At 35.5% G+C, this 16,373-nt stretch overlaps 1 protein-coding gene across 2 annotated transcripts in view; it reads right to left on the reverse strand.

Annotated features, from left to right (window-relative positions):
• The window catches only part of PRPF39 (pre-mRNA processing factor 39), a 37,514-nt gene that overhangs the window by 6,955 nt on the left and 14,186 nt on the right, over positions 1-16,373 (reverse strand). The window contains exons 2-9 of one of the 2 annotated variants that reach the window (XM_065871449.1): positions 14,308-14,654; positions 13,269-13,394; positions 13,018-13,086; positions 12,752-12,914; positions 12,505-12,623; positions 7,546-7,713; positions 1,510-1,675; positions 949-1,056 (exon numbers count right to left, since the gene is read on the reverse strand). In XM_065871449.1, the coding sequence (XP_065727521.1) occupies positions 949-1,056; positions 1,510-1,675; positions 7,546-7,713; positions 12,505-12,623; positions 12,752-12,838 (648 nt within the window). In that variant the 5' untranslated portion in view covers positions 12,839-12,914; positions 13,018-13,086; positions 13,269-13,394; positions 14,308-14,654. The remainder of the gene's footprint in view (positions 1-948; positions 1,057-1,509; positions 1,676-7,545; positions 7,714-12,504; positions 12,624-12,751; positions 12,915-13,017; positions 13,087-13,268; positions 13,395-14,307; positions 14,655-16,373) is intronic. The other variant, XM_065871448.1, reaches the window with a different exon arrangement.

Genomic DNA, 16,373 nt, shown 5'->3' on the forward strand with positions numbered 1-16,373 from the left:
AGATTATCATACTAAGTGAAGTTGGTAAGAAGGAGAAAGACAAATACCATTTGGTATCACTTATATGTGGAATCTAAAAAATAAACTAGTGAATGTAACAACAAAAAAAAGGAAAGTAGATCAGTGGTTGCCCGGGGTAGGAGTGCAGTGTAGGTTATTGACTGAAAAGGGGTTCTGAGGTGACAGAGTAGTTCTATATCCTGATTGTTGTGGTGATCACAATGCATATACATTTGTCAAAACTCATTTTACGAGCCAGTCACAAAAAACCACATACTACATGATTCCATTCATGTGAAAAGCCAGAAGAGGGAAACCTATAGGAACAGAAAGTAGATTAGCGGTATCTTAGGGCTGGGAGTTGGGGGCAGTAAGCAGATGAGGGAGTAGAGGGGTGAAAGCTAATGAGTAAGGGATTTCTTTTCAGGATGATGAAAAGGTCCTAAAATTAACATTAATTAAATGTTCTAAAATTAACTGTATGTACTTATCTGTGAATATACTAAGAACTACTGAACTGTACACTTTAAATGGGTGAACTATATATGGCATGCGAATTACATCTCAATAAAGATGTTTAAAAAAAACAAAGAATTAGAATTCTGAAAAAATAAAAACACCTCATTTTACTGTACCTAAAATAGGTACATTTTGTTGTACATAAAACTCAATGAAATTGATTTTAAAAATTGAACTGTAATAAAATGGTTCAGATTAAAGATAATTTGCAATTCATGTAAGTCTGAATTCAATGTTTCTAAAATTGATAATGGAAAATGATAAAATAATGGAAAATTGATAATGGAAGCCATAAGTAGGACAAATACCTCATTACTTAATAAGCAAAAATAAAAGGCAGAGACATCATTCAAAACTAAAAGAAAAATACATTACTCCTATCTGTATTTTGAAGCATATAATGACAATAACAAAAAAGCAAGCACTTACACCTTCTTCAAATGTCCATCTTTTACTAACTTCATGCTCATTATAATTAAACATTTCTTGATGAATTTCAATGATTCTATGTCTCATGTTTTCTATTTCAGTAATTAGCTAGGGAAGAAAAAAAATTTTAATCACACAAGTTATATACAAAAATTTTAAATATCACTGCTTACATTTAAGTATTATCCACCCATACTATAGTCTTAGAATAGTGATGGGTTTTTAACCGTTATCAATTATGTGCAAAGTACAATTAACAATACTGAAATCTGTAAAAGTATTTCCTAATAAACTACTTTCTCATATGCCTTTTTAAAAACAAAAAACAGGGCTAGTACATCACAACATAGGCCAAATAATCCTTCTAAGCTAACGTAGTTTTTCAGGTGTCTCATAGTAAAACACATTATCTACTCTAAATCAAACAAGCTAAAGAATTCCCACCTGCCTTAATCAGAAATTGATTTTATATGAGCTACAAGTCATACCACACATGCAGTCAAGGGACATAAAGTTTAGTTTCTCATGCACTGAAAGATTTTTTTTAATAAGTCTGGTTACCTTTGCTGGATCAGTTATGTCTTCAATTCCTGATGGTAGATCATCACCAGGAGGACCATCATCACCACTATGCCCATTTACAGAAGCTAATTCCCTTCGCAGCTGAATAAACTGTTCACCAGTTAGAAGATCTCTAGGTAAGTTATTCTGTATATGTTCTTTAAATCTAAAGGAAAACAATAAAAATACAAGCTCTATATATGAAGTATAATTTTAGATCCCACATTACATTTCTACTACACATTACTCTTTCAAAGGAACTCTGATTTAAAGAAGCAAAAACACCACACCTTTTCTCCTTTTCTACAGTAACAACCTACCACTTGATGAAAAGTCTACAGACATCTTCATTTCCTTCCTGCCTTTGCAATGGAATGAAGAAGGCGTGGACAAGTCATACATTGAAATCCTACTTCTGTCCATAACTAATTATTTGACTTATAGGAAGTTTTTCCCTTCTCTAAATCTTGGTTTTCTCATCTGTCAAGTGACTATAAAATTAAATACAGCAATCCATGTTTAAATTATAAATGATTACTTATAAATGATCAACAAATTTTGCAGTTCCTTCCTCACCTCCCAATTACTCCTGAATTCACATGTCTGTGCCAAACACTCCAATGAAATTGCCCTAATTAAAGTCACCAAGTACCTCTTACATGCAAATTTAAATGGATACTTGTTTTATAGTACAGCATCTATCCTAATAATGTCCTCAGTACTTAAGGCTGTTAACTAGCCCTCCTTTTAGAATCTTCTTCACCCTGGGCTCTGAGTTACCACTTTCTTGGTTTTCCTCCAAGTCCCTGACTGCTCCTTGATTCCAGCCTGCCCCCAAATGCTAGTATGCCCAATGATTCCACTCTGCATTTTGTTCTCATCTATTTTTATATACTTTCTGTCCAATCTTATTAATACAGCTTGAAATAATAAGCATACTATGACTTTAAAACTCTAACTTAAGCCCAAAACTTTTCCCTAAATTTCAGATTAGTATATACAACTGCCAACGCTCTGCATAAAGAAATATAGATTTTAAGCAGAGTGTTTTGAAAAACATGTCATTTCTCTACACACACTAGTTTATATATATATATATATATATATATATATATACACAAATTTTAATCAAAAACACCAAGTTGAAGAGCTAAAGTATCTACACCATCTCAATTTGGAACCTTATATACAACGTGTCTATAAGTGTGTCACTTTCATCCACAAATCAACACCCTCAGCATTTCTAATCTTTTTAAAAAATTATTATTTATTTATTTAGGCTGCACAGGGTCTTAGTTGCAGCACACGGGATCTTTGTTGCGGCGTGTGGGAACTTCAGTCGCGGCATGTCAACTTCTTAGTTGCAGCGTGTGGGATCTTTAGTTGCAGCATGTGAGCTTCATAGTTGCAGCATGCAGACTTCTTAGTTGTGGCATACGGACACTTAGTTGCAGCATGTGAACTCTTAGTTGCGGCACACATGTGTGATCTAGTTCCCAGACCACGGATCGAACCCAGGCCCCCTGCATCAGGAGCGTGGAGTCTTACCCGCTGGATCACCAGGGAAGTCCCAACATTTCTAATCTTGAATCTTGATATTGTCAACCACTAAGTTGCCGAATCTCTTCCACCTACCTTTTCTCTTACATTCCACTGGATATTAGGTCCAATTTAGTCTACCTTCTAAATATGACTTCATGCCCTCCTCACTACTCAGCTAGATAAACATAAACCAGTCTTCCAGCCTCTGGTCCCACAGCTTCTAACCCCACCTCAATATTACTATCAAAAATGTTATTAAGGGCTTCCCTGGTGGCGCAGTGGTTAAGAATCTGCCTGCTAATGCAGGGGACACGGGTTTGAGCCCTGGTCTGGGAAGATCCCACATGACGCGGAGCAACTAGGCCCATGAGCCACAACTACTGAGCCTGCGCGTCTGGAGCCTGTGCTCCACAACGAGAGAGGCCGCAACAGCGAGAGGCCCGCGCACCGTGATGAAGAGTGGCCCCCGCTTGCCACAACTAGAGAAAGCGCTCACACAGAAACGAAGACCCAACACAGCCAAAAAAGTTATTAAAAAGTAAACATGAAAAATAAAATAGTAAACAGGATCATATCCCACCCTCATGCCAAAATCACTTCAGTGTTTACCCTGCATTCAGGTTAAAATCCAGTCTCCTTGAAGTCTTTCATATTCTGACCTAGCCTCTGACCCAGACCTACCTCTTCAACCTAATTATCAGACATGGTTGTACATGTACCATATGCTCCAACCGTATGGACTTTTTCCCCAAGTTTCTTAAAATTGATTTAGGTTACTGACACCTGGATTTTTATGGATTTTAAGACTTTCACAGGGACTTCCCTGGCGGTCCAAGGGTTAAGACTCTGTGCTCCCAATGCAGAGGGCACAGGTTCAATCCCTGGTAGGGGCACTAAGATCCTGCATGCCGCATGGCATGGCCAAAAAAAAAAAAAAAAAGACTTTCACAAACATATGTAAATAACATTGGAAACTAATTTTAAATTTTGCAAAATCAGTGAATACAGAGGCTTAACTTCACCTATTTTATCACCAGGAGGACAAAAATACAGATTGCCTTATTTAAAAAAACTTTAAATGAGGAAGTAACTCACATGTGTAGTATGAAAATGAATAGATTTAATACTCAAATAAATATTAAAATTAAAAATTGTCAAGACATAAATAAGAAACTTGAAATAAGGTAAAACTGAAAAATAACTACTTATAGAACATAAATTTAAAATAACTGGACTTCCCTGGTGGCGCAGTGGTTAAGAATCCTCCTGCCAATGCAGGGGACACAGGTTCGAGCCCTGGTCCGGGAAGATCCCACGTGCCGCAGAGCAACTAAGCCCCTGTGCCACAAGTACTGAGCCTGGGTTCCTAGAGCCCATGCTCCGCAACAAGAGAAGCCACCGCAGTGAGAAGCCCGCGCACCACAAAAAAGAGTAGCCCCTGCTTGCCACAACTAGAGAAAGTCCGTGCGCAGCAACAAAGACCCAACACAGCCATAAAATACAATAAAAATAAATAAAATAATCGCCACATTATATATATAAACTTCTTTCATATGGTGATAAAATATGCATAATACTAAACAGTAATATTCCATTAGCTTTTTCTACTATAAAGCTAATATTTTCAATATAGAATGGCTGAGTGCCCAATACTGGGTTGGCCAAAAAGTTCGTTAGGTGTTTTCCGTAAAGGAAAATACCTGTTCCTAGGTATTAAGGCCAAAAAGAATTAAAAATCCTCAGAAAATGACAGACATGTGAGTATACAAGAGACATAAATTCAAAACAGTGTTATCAGTGCTAAGATAAATGAAATAAATGTAGGTAGAGTGCTGGCACAAAAGACAAAACTTCCATTTAGGTGAACTGGAAAAAGTGTCACGGAGAAAACATTAAGCTGTATGGGTCTTAAGGAATATGAGTTCACCAGACAAATGGAAAGTGGAAAAGGTATTACAGTCATAAAAAGCATAAAACATCACTGCCCTTTGGGAAATTATCAGTACTCAGGTTATGTCTAGAGTTTAAGAACTACCAGGGACTGGGCCTGAGGAATTAGATCATATCACAAAAGTACTCATGCTAAGGAGGATTTTAAATTAGATATATTCTTAGAGATAATGTTCAGTGTATATCCAATATACAAGCCTACACAACAGAAATATTTCTAATACAGCACTTAGCTCCTTTAGCACATGCTTCCTCTTCTACACTTTTGAGCAACTTGAGGGCCAAGTCAATGCATACATATCTTCTTTGGGCCTTTATTCCTACAACTTAAATGCATATCATCTGGTACATGGCAAGCGCTAAATAACTGACTTTAAATAGGAGAAGTACATTTGGCAAAAGAAAACATTTCAGCAGTTCTCAAAGCAATTAGTCATGTGCATTAGTTTACTTATATAAACTATAAGATTTACTTATACCAACACTACTTCTGAGTTTGCTATACTCATAAGGAAAGTGTGTCTCATTACATTAAGTGAAAAAGAGTAGATTAAAAAGCAGTATGCGTGAGGTTTCCCTGGTGGCGCAGTGGTTGAGAGTCCACCTGCCAATGCAGGGGACGCAGGTTCGTGCCCCGGTCCGGGAAGATCCCACATGCCGCGGAGCGGCTGGGCCAGTGAGCCGTGGCCGCTGAGACTGCGCGTCCAGAGCCTGTGCTCCGCAACGGGAGAGGCCACAGCAGTGAGAGGCCCGCGTACCGCAAAAAAAAAAAAAAAAAAGAAAAGAAAAGAAAAAGCAGTATGTGTAATGCAATCCACTAATCTCTATTATACTCATACATGCATTTTTCAAAGCCCAGTGAAATATTAAAAAAAAAAAAAACTAGGGCTTCCCTGGTGGCGCAGTGGTTGAGGGTCCGCCTGCCGATGCAGGGGGCGCGGGTTCGTGCCCCGGTCCGGGAGGATCCCACGTGCCGCGGAGCGGCTGGGCTCGTGAGCCGTGGCCGCTGCGCCTGCGCGTCCGGAGCCTGTGCTCCGCGGCGGGAGAGGCTGCGGCAGTGAGAGGCCCGCATACCGCAAAAAAAAAAAAAAAAAAAAAAAAAAAAAAAAAAAAAAAAAACTACACCAAGAACTTTGGGGCCACACTGTCTAGGTTCCAATCAGCTTCCAACCACTTACTAATTCTGTGACCTTTTGCAAATACTTTAATCTTTCTTTGCCTCTACTTCCATAAAATATAGATAAATAATAGTACCTATACCTATACCTGGTTAATTGTGACGATTAAATGAGTTATAAGGCACTCAGAATACTGTCTGTATAACTGTTTCCTAGTCATATTTTTTCTTACCAACAATAAAATTATTATAATCATATATTTTACCTATACTTTAGACCCTAGAAGAACTGGTTTATGAAAGGAACCCGCTTTGTCCCAGAAAACTTTTTAAATCTTTTTTAAAGGCTTTTAAAAAAACATTAAAAATATTTTAACTTTTTAAATTCAGTCAACAAATATTCACCAAGTGTCTCCACATGCCAACCCTTGTGTTAATAATCTCTTTCAGCAAGTGTCTCCCTAGGTCATTATACCCTAGAAACCTGCCCACCTCCTCTATCTCATGAAAAACAGAGATGGTATATTCAGGTCCACATGCTTTCTGTTTCTAACCTGGGTCTACATAGCTTAGCAAATTGATCCACAGTTCTGTACAAACGTTTCATAAAGTTTTCTAATTTGTTAGTAAAGAAAAATTTAGAAAATCACTTACTTAATAACTACCTAAAGTTTACAGGCTCTACCACAATACTAGTTATAAAAATTATGACAGAAATATGGCAGTTATAGCAAACATTTATCAACACAGTCCTCATAACTTTCTTGTTCAGAAAGACTAAGTCCGTATTAGTGGGAGCCTTATTAATGGGATACTTTGAATACATCAGAAACATGGAAATCACAGTACACAGAACTAGTTGTTTTAACAGCACTCATTAAAATGAAATGATACCAGTCATAACAGATTATCATAGTAGAAAATTAAACTGAAATTATTTTTGATTGTTTGAATATAAACAGGACTTACTACATAAAATACATTCTTTGCTCTTTTGGATATAAGATGTTACGTGAATCACAAGAATGGACCTTTAGTAAATCATTATGTTTTAAATAAGCATCTATTATGTGCCATGTACTGTGTTAACCATGAAGAATAATTAAACTTAGATTCTTTTCTCTCATTCCTTCACTACTCTGAAATATCTTAGACAAAAGACAGGATTCCTATCGTTTCCTCACCTATAAAACAGATAAAAAGAACCTTCTGTCTAAAACCAGTAAAGTTCCTAAACATTTTATAAGCTATACTGAAAATGTCAAAATCTAAAACTGTATATAACTTGCGATTATCAAGCAATAAAATTTATTCCTGTTTGCGTCTAACAGAATCTTACATTTCAAGAGAATAAGTATCCTCATTATTGGAAATTAATTACCTGAGTAATCACACAAAAATGTTAACAACCTGATTTTTCCACTCACCTCTGAAAATGATGACTGTACAGCTGTGTTGGAATACCAAGAATACGATCGTATATAGCTGTAACTTCTCTCAGGTTTCCCTGTTCATTTTCCCAGTTTATATACATTTCCCAGAGTCTGTCAGATCGGAAATCTGTTCCTGCAGCTAGAACAGCATGCTCAAAAGTTCTGAAAAATTAAATTACCTCTTAAGTTATCTTTCCAAGATAAAATCACTTTAAAAATATTATTTCTACACTTTGCAATATATACAAATATCAAATCATTGTCATACTCCTGAAACTAATAAAATATTTCTAAATTTTAGAAGATAATGCTAAATTCAAAATTATATTCAACTTTATACAAGTAGAGATTAAAAGGAAGAAGGAATAGTAGAAAAGTGTATGACAGTTGCTTAAAAAAAAGGGAAAACGTAAAGGGAATAGGTAAATGTAATTTTATGTAACTGTATATTGTTTTATATGATATAAATTTGCAATGCACATTACACAGCAAACATATAAGAGTAACACAGTAGACACTAAAATATTCGTTAAACTTGAAATGTCTGTTGAATAGATTCCTTTAGGACAAAAGACAGACAAAATTTATCTCCCTTTAAGAAATAATTTTCTGGCAAAACAACTCTCCAACAAGGGGTCCAGCTGCCCTGTCAGGTATATACATATATTCTAAAACTCTCAAAATTCTCTCCTAATTCTAAAATTCCACAGTTACACTTTACTACAAAATCATTTATTTTAAAATACTTAGCTCATTTGAAGAGATTTCTGTAAGCAATTTTAATCACTGGATTTGATATCCCAAATGGGATAAAATTTTAGGTACGTTTTCAAAATAAATATTAGAATCAAGAGGGATTTTTAACAGTATAAACTACACTACCTAAATTAATCTACAACTTTAACTGAATGCCAATCAAAGCTCTAAGAAATTTTGGATGGAAGAGGAAAAAAATTCTAACATTCATCTAGCATACAAAGATGCAAAACATTTTTGTAAAAGTATAAAGCAGCAGGCATTTTCCTGAAAGGTATCAAAAGAAACTAGAAAGCTACAAAAATTAAAAGTATGGCACTGGCCTGGTATCGGAAAAATGGATTAACAGTTCCCAAGAAAACAAAATAGATCTATGTATATGTGAAAATTTAGTATATGACAAAGTATTTTAAATCAATGCACACAAAATTTTTTTTAATTTAAAAAATAAAAAAATAATAAATCATTGCAGAAAAGATGGACTATTCCAAATGGAAAAAATAAAAGGTTAATCTCTGACTTGCAAAAGACGCAAATAAGGTTAATCTGTTTCACAAAAGACACAAGCTAAATGTCAGATAAGTGAACTATAAAAAAAAGCCTATAAAAAGAATTAGAAAAAAATTCAAGATTTATGTATTCTTGGCAAGATAGGCACAAAACTCAGAAACCAATAAAAGATTACAAATTGAACCACAGTAAGAAAAAAACAAAAACAAAAACCTCTGTATGATAAAGATACCCTAAACGAAGATGTGCCAAAACCGGGGGAAATATGTTTAATACACATAAGGGATTGAGAGAACATGCGCGCGCGTGCGCGTGTGTGGTACGTGCACACACGTGTATGTTTGTTTGAGATTTTCAAGAGAGTTAAAATACATGTTATTCCTCTGCAGAATCCCAAAGTGATTCAGGAAATTAACGCATCAGACACTAAGAAAACTGGAAGTAGCTGGAAGAGGAAGGATGACAGGTAATGAACAAAATGTTTAGACGAAGGTTTGCTTAATGAATGGTAAGAGGCCTTGAACCCACTTTCCTGCTCAGCTATGGGATTTCAGAAGCTAGGTATATGCTCCCCAGGCAGATCAGATGATCCTTCAACGAAGAAACTGCTTGGTATAGGAATAAGATATAAAGATTCCAACACTGGGAGTCCCCCAACAAAAACCTGAGTAGCCACCTGATCATGCACTGTGAAGCCCTTTATTCCAGCTAACAATGTAGTACAGAACTTCCATTCGGTTTATTAGTATTGAACCTTTAACATGAGCAGAAATCCAGAGATCAAACATATCAGAAATGAAAACAAGCAAACAAACAAAAAAGAGAAAACAGCGCTGAGGGCAGAGAAAAATTTCAACTATCCTTAATACCCTCAAAGAAATGTTAAAAAGATATGCAGCCAGGGACTTCTCTGGTGGTCCAGTGGTAAAGAATCCACCTTCCAAAGCAGGGGACGCGGGTTCAATCCCAGGTCAGGGAACTAAGATCCCACATGCCTCGGGGATACTAAGCCAGCACCTCAACAAGAGAGTCCATGTGCCTCAAACTACAGAGCCCATGCACTCTGGAGCCCACGTGCCACAACTACAGAGCTCATGCGCCCTGGAGCCTGAGCTCCACAACTAGAGAGAAGGCTGTGCACCACAACAAAGAGCCCGCGTGCCGCAAAAGAAGATTCCACAAGCCTCAATGAAGACCCCGCGTGCCAGAACTAAGACCAGACACAGCCATAAATAAAATTAAATAAATAAATAAATAAATAAATAGGACTTCCTTGGTGGTGCAGTGGTTAAGACTCCACGCTCCCACACAGGGGGCCCGGGCTCGATCCCTGGTCCAGGAACTAGATCCCACACGCATGCCACAGCTAAGAGTTCGCATGCCACAACTAAGACCTGACACAACCAAAATAAAATAATTATTTAAAATAATAATAAATATTTTTAAAAGTAAAAAATTTGGATATTAAAATAGAAAGATATGCAGCCATATAACAAGAATAGGAGGCTATAAGGAAAGGAACATTCAAAGAAGAGGAAAGATTCTTAAATACTAAAAATCTTATGGCAGCTATTAAAAATCCAATACAAGGTTCAAGGAAATACCTCAAAAAGTCAAACAAATCCTAGGAGATTGAGAAAAAGGAAAAAGGTAAGAAAATTAAATGATTAAAACAGAAGGTCCAATATCCAACTATTGAAAACAACAGAGAAAACCAAGAGAAAGAAATTATCGAAATAAGAATGTACACAATAATAACATTTCTAAGACTAGAAAGATGTGCTTTAAAGCATCCCAGATTGAAAAGGCCCACTAAGCACAATTAACTAGAAAAAGAAAGTCCACACCAAAGCATTACAATTGCAGTTACAACAAAGATAAAGAGAACATTTTAAAAGCTTCCATGAAGAAAAACAAGTCACATAAAGAGAATTCAAAAGAATGGTATTAATACTTCTCAAAAGCAACACCAGAAGAGAGATGGAGAAATGCCTTCAAAGCCCTAAGGAAAAATTACTTTCACCTCAAAATTCTACACGCCACTGGACCATCAATTGTTTCAGACATAAAGATTCAAAAAAATTTTTTTTATTCCAAGCATCCTTTAACAGGAAGTTATGGGATGTACTCCTCTAAAAGGCAGGCATGAACCAAGAAAGAGTAGGATCTAACAAGCTCTAATAAATAGAGCTTGATACCCAGGAAAAAGGTAAAGACATCTCCTAGAACCATGATAATGAGGAAATCCAAAAACCGCTGTACAACAGGATCAGAATACAGCAACCAGTCCAGATTACAGAAGAGGAGGTTCCAGGAGAGCTATCTCCAAGAAGAGGGAAAAAAAATGGAATTTACATTTCTCAGAACATAATTCTTTTTTTTGTAATCTTCAGATTAAGTAGAATAACACTAGATACATATATTTTTTAGTTTCAAAAAATAACATATAGCATTTGTACATTGTGGAAAGTCAGTATTAGTACTGACTACTGAAAGTAGCTGTTGGAGGGGGTAGAAAATTTTAAATGTTTAAAGAAAGCCAGGCAAATGGGAAAAAGGGGGGAGGGAAGGAAAGGGGTAATTACAGGAAAAACAAAAAGCTATGAAACCTATCCATACTGGAAAGATGAGGAATGGGAAGACAGGGTATAAGTGAACTAAAAATGCTCATCTACCGTAACAGAATGATAATGTCTATAGGTAGTGAGAGAGAAGCACAAAGCAGTAGAGTGCTACTGTTTTAAACATGTTGAAAATATCAGAAGAAACGGCTAAAATATTTAAAGAGAGGTGGAGGGAATCACTTTTTGTTACAAGCAGTTTAACATTAACTTTTTAAATTACATGTACATATCAATAAATTGATGAAAATAAAAACCAAAAACACATTTTAAATTCCTATAATCAGTAACAAAGACTATCCAAAGTAAAATGAGCAAATGTCATGAACAAGCAATGTAAAAATGCCTTATATAGACAGCATTTGAAAAGATGGTAAACCAGGATGACCAACCTACAGATATGTGAACTAAGATAATGAAATACTACTGGAGGTTAAAGAAAAAAACATGGCATGACTATGGGAAAATGACTACCCTCATACACTGTGGGAGTTTAAAATTGCTACCACTTTTAAAAGAACATATGACAAAACATAGCTGCGATTCCCTTTGACAGAAGTTACATTTCTAGAGTGTTCTACATAAACATTGACTTGTAAACAGATGTTCACTGAAGCACTAATGATTTCCTATAAATAAGAATTTGGTCAAATAAAATATACTACCTTGATACTATAAAACACTTTTGCAATGGTTAAAAATATGGTAGGGAGAATTTCTAAAACATTCTGTTAATTTTTTTAAGAAATCAAACAAAAATATGTGTAATACGTATACACACATATATGTACATCTATGTGTATCTAAAAGAACACACCCCAAGTAATTAACCATAAGAGGAGAGGGATTGGGGACATAAGAAAAGGGGGTGTGGAATGGTGGAGGACTTTATTATGTACATTTTTTAATAATCATGCATAAGTTTACTATGTATATCATTTTTTTTAATAGTGAAAAAGAAAGTTAAACTTTTAGTTCAGCATTCTTGAGTAGTTCTATTATCAATATCAGAATACTTGACTTATTTATATCTTTAAATACATTTAAGTATCAGTGTTTCACATACCCTCTTATTGTACTGTTTGTCTCAGGATCACCAGGGTCCAATGTTTCTTTTAAGAAGTTTATATAATGTATCCAAAGGTCAACACTAAGAGGTATTGCCTGAAGCCCCCGGCGATACACCTAAGAAGAAAACAACAAACTGTACTTCAAATATTTAATTACTTCTTAACAGAGAGGCAACACTGTGTTATCCGGTGAACCTTAGAAATACTAATTACTGGAATTTTGTTTAAATAATCTACCATTACCATTTGGGTGGAGGTTGGATAGAACATGGCAATGTTCTGATCCCCACGTGCAGAGTCTTGATCTTCAAAGCGCAGCAGTCCCTGCATTCTGACCGGGTTGTGTGGGCAGGCTTTGGGTTACAGACCATAGGGCACAGACCCATTAGAGCATCAATGACAGCGTCTGACCAAAAATGCAATAAGACGTAGCAAATGTGACTAGCAAACCAACTATATTGTTTGGAAAATGAGAAATAAATGTAAGTGAGAGAAAAGCCCTGCCCTACTTGTTAAGCTGCAGTGTAATACAGAGGCTTGCACTGCAAAGCTTGACAAACTGTAGAGGTTTAACGCACCTGCCAACAAAGAGAGAAAATATTAGCTACAAATGCCACAAGAGTGACAAATGCAAATAAAATACCCTATAAAATTGTTTGACCATAAATCGTAGGTACTGCCAGCCAAAAAAAGTCTCTGTTTTGTTATTATTTGGCTTACAGTACCTAATGGAGATAACTTTATTCAGTAATGTACGCACCTCATCTGATTGTTTAATGTTGTCATGCCGCTTTTCGAGGTCTGCATACTTTTTCCAATAACCATAGCAATACGGATAGTGTATGAAAAATTTGTCAAACGCTTTCCTGGCAGCCATCAAGTGATTCTGATGAAAATAAAACAAGGTGTTTAAACATCTTGGAAATTTTTGTCACAAAAACTATTATTCCTTTCAAATGTACAGGCATACCTCAGAGATATTGCGGGTTAAGTTCCAGACCACTGTAATAAAGCGTATTATCGCAATAAAGCAGGTCACACAAATTTTCTGGTTTCCAAGTGCACACAAAAATTCTGTTTACACTATACTGTAGTCTATTAAGTGTGCAATAGCATTATGTCTAAAAGAACAATGTACATACCTTAATTTAAAAATACTTTATTGCTAAAAAATGCCAAAATAATTACAATAGTAACATCAAATACCACTGATCACAGATGACCATAACATAATAATGAAAAAGTTTGAAATACTGCAAGAAATACCAAAAATGTGACAGAGACAGGAAATGAGCAAATATTGTTGGGAAAATGGCATCAACAGACTTGCTCGACGCAGGATTGCCACAAACCTTCAATTTGTAAAAAACGCAGTATCTGTGCAGCTCAATAAAGTGAAGCGCAATAAGACGAGGTATGCCTGTTATCATCTCAAAATAAACGACAGGCTTAAAAACCACACACACAGCAGCCCTTTTTCCTACAATGCAATCTTATCCTTTGAAACAGAAGGAACTAATTCTGTCAAACAGCAAAGTAATTTTTTTATTTCAGCAATTTTATACACACATACATACACACACCAATTATTACAAATATTAGACTTTGATTCTAATACTTTCCATAATGTACACATGCTATGAAAGTTATTTTTGAAGCTAAAAAAATATTATCTAAAATGTTCTTCAACTTAATCTGAAAATTATAAAAGAGGCAACTTTAATTACAAAACAATAAGGCCTAGTCTGATATTACTTGATTTTTCTGTCCCCTCTAATCCCATTTAAATAGTTACTAACCTCCTGTTCTACATACTGAAGCAAATATACCCAGCCTGTAAAATCCTGAGGATTACTTTCTACAGTTTTCCAAAACTTTTCATATTCTGGAGGGAAATTTGCTTCTGTTTCTGTCACTGGAAGGTCCACAGTATTTGCTATTTCATTTTCTTCCGTAGTTGTGTTCACATTAGGAGATCCATCAGGTGACTGTTCCATTTCTGTAACATTCATAATCTCAGTACTGAAATCAGTAGACTGATCTACCACTACCTCTGAACTGTTGCCTGTGCTGCCATTATTGGAATTTCTGTACTCATCCATGTGAGAATTCTGCATGGCTGTTTATTTTTTCTTCAGTTAATGATCTGTGGAAACATAAAGAGAAACATCTTCCAAATGTTTATTTGGCATCATCAAAACCACCTTTTAAAAGCCCAAGTTAGCTATTAAAGGAATATATTAATTTGATTCTTGAGCTCTCCTGTAAGTCATAATCAGGTTTATTAGTTTTTATATTACAAATTAAATTCTATAACAAATTTTCCAAACTTCTGCCAGTTTATTGTTGACTGAGTAAAAACTAGCTCCTTCATCTATAAAACAGTGAGTATTGAGCCTGCTCCCTAAAGAAGCAATCATATCTAGAATTCAGTGCTCCTTAGCTAGCTAAGAATCTAAATTTTAGTATCTGAATGCTATCTTGCTACCAATCCTGAAAAACAGCAATATCTTTAATATCTGTTCTGGAGGCTTTAGCTAACAAAACAAATTCTGGCCATGGATATAAATGTTTCAGAGGGAAATTCATAACTTAGCTCAGGATAGATTTTTAAGAAGGTTATACTGTTGAAATATATCTATAAAATTTAAATCCTAGCAGCTAGGTTTGATTTTATTATAGAAGATACACATTAAGGTTTTAAAATTAAAGAGTGATTTTTAAAGTAAGTGTTATTAAAAACATAGTTATAAAAGAAATAATAAAAAAATAAAAACATAGTTATAAGGGAATTCCCTGGCAGTCCAGTGATTAGGACTCTGTGCTCTCATTGCTGGGGTCCCGGGTTCGATCCCTGGTCAGAGAACTTAGGTCCCACAAGCCACGCAGCCAAAAAATTAAAAATCGTAGGGCTTCCCTGGTGGCGCAGTGGTTGAGAATCTGCCTGCCAATGCAGGGGACACGGGTTCGAGCCCTGGTCTCGGAAGATCCCACATGCCACGGAGCAACTAGGCCTGTGTGCCACAACTACTGAGCCTGCGCATCTGGAGCTTGTGCTCCGCAACAAGAGAGGCCGCGACAGTGAGAGGCCCGCGCACCGCAATGAAGAGTGGCCCCCGCTCACCGCAACTAGAGAAAGCCCACGTACAGAAAAGAAGACCCAACACAGCCAAAAATAAATAAATATTTTTTAAAAATCATAAAAAGAATATTTATGAAAGTTTTACCATCTGGATAGTTACTTCATAAAATCTTTTAAATTAAGTCATCTTATGGTTAAGGCCATAAAATAATAAGGAATTATTCTTTTATCCTGTAAGGTAATACTACAATATATTTTCACAATTCACTTCATCTCTTCCACTAACAGTTTAAATGGAAACTGAATCATTAAATTATAGAGCATGTCTTCTTTTTAAATTAGGGATTATTCTCAAAACTAAACAGACCATAAAACTGATTTACTCCTAAAATATACTCAGAATACATAATTAGTTAATATTGCATAATATAATGTAAAAAAGGATTAAGACTAAAGGAATTCAAAGAAAGAAGTGCAAGTGGCCAATAAACATATGAAAGGACTGAATCTTTATTAATAAAGATGTAAATTAAAACAATGAGATTATCAAATTGGCAACAAGTAAAAAGATATTTCTGGAGGACAGTCACACAAAATATACCAAATGGCAATTGTGCATATTTTATGTTATGTAAATAATCAGATAAAAAACATTTATTAGTTTAAAAGCATTCACTAGAACACTATTATAGCGAAAAAAGAGGGTAGTATTAAGAACACTGCTTTAGTAGGTGGCATATTTGTACAATGGAATAATAATTTAAAAGGAAATATGTGCACCTG

The sequence above is a fragment of the Phocoena phocoena genome, chromosome 2 (genome assembly GCF_963924675.1).
Source record: "Phocoena phocoena chromosome 2, mPhoPho1.1, whole genome shotgun sequence".
Classification (NCBI taxonomy): Eukaryota; Metazoa; Chordata; class Mammalia; order Artiodactyla; family Phocoenidae; genus Phocoena; species Phocoena phocoena.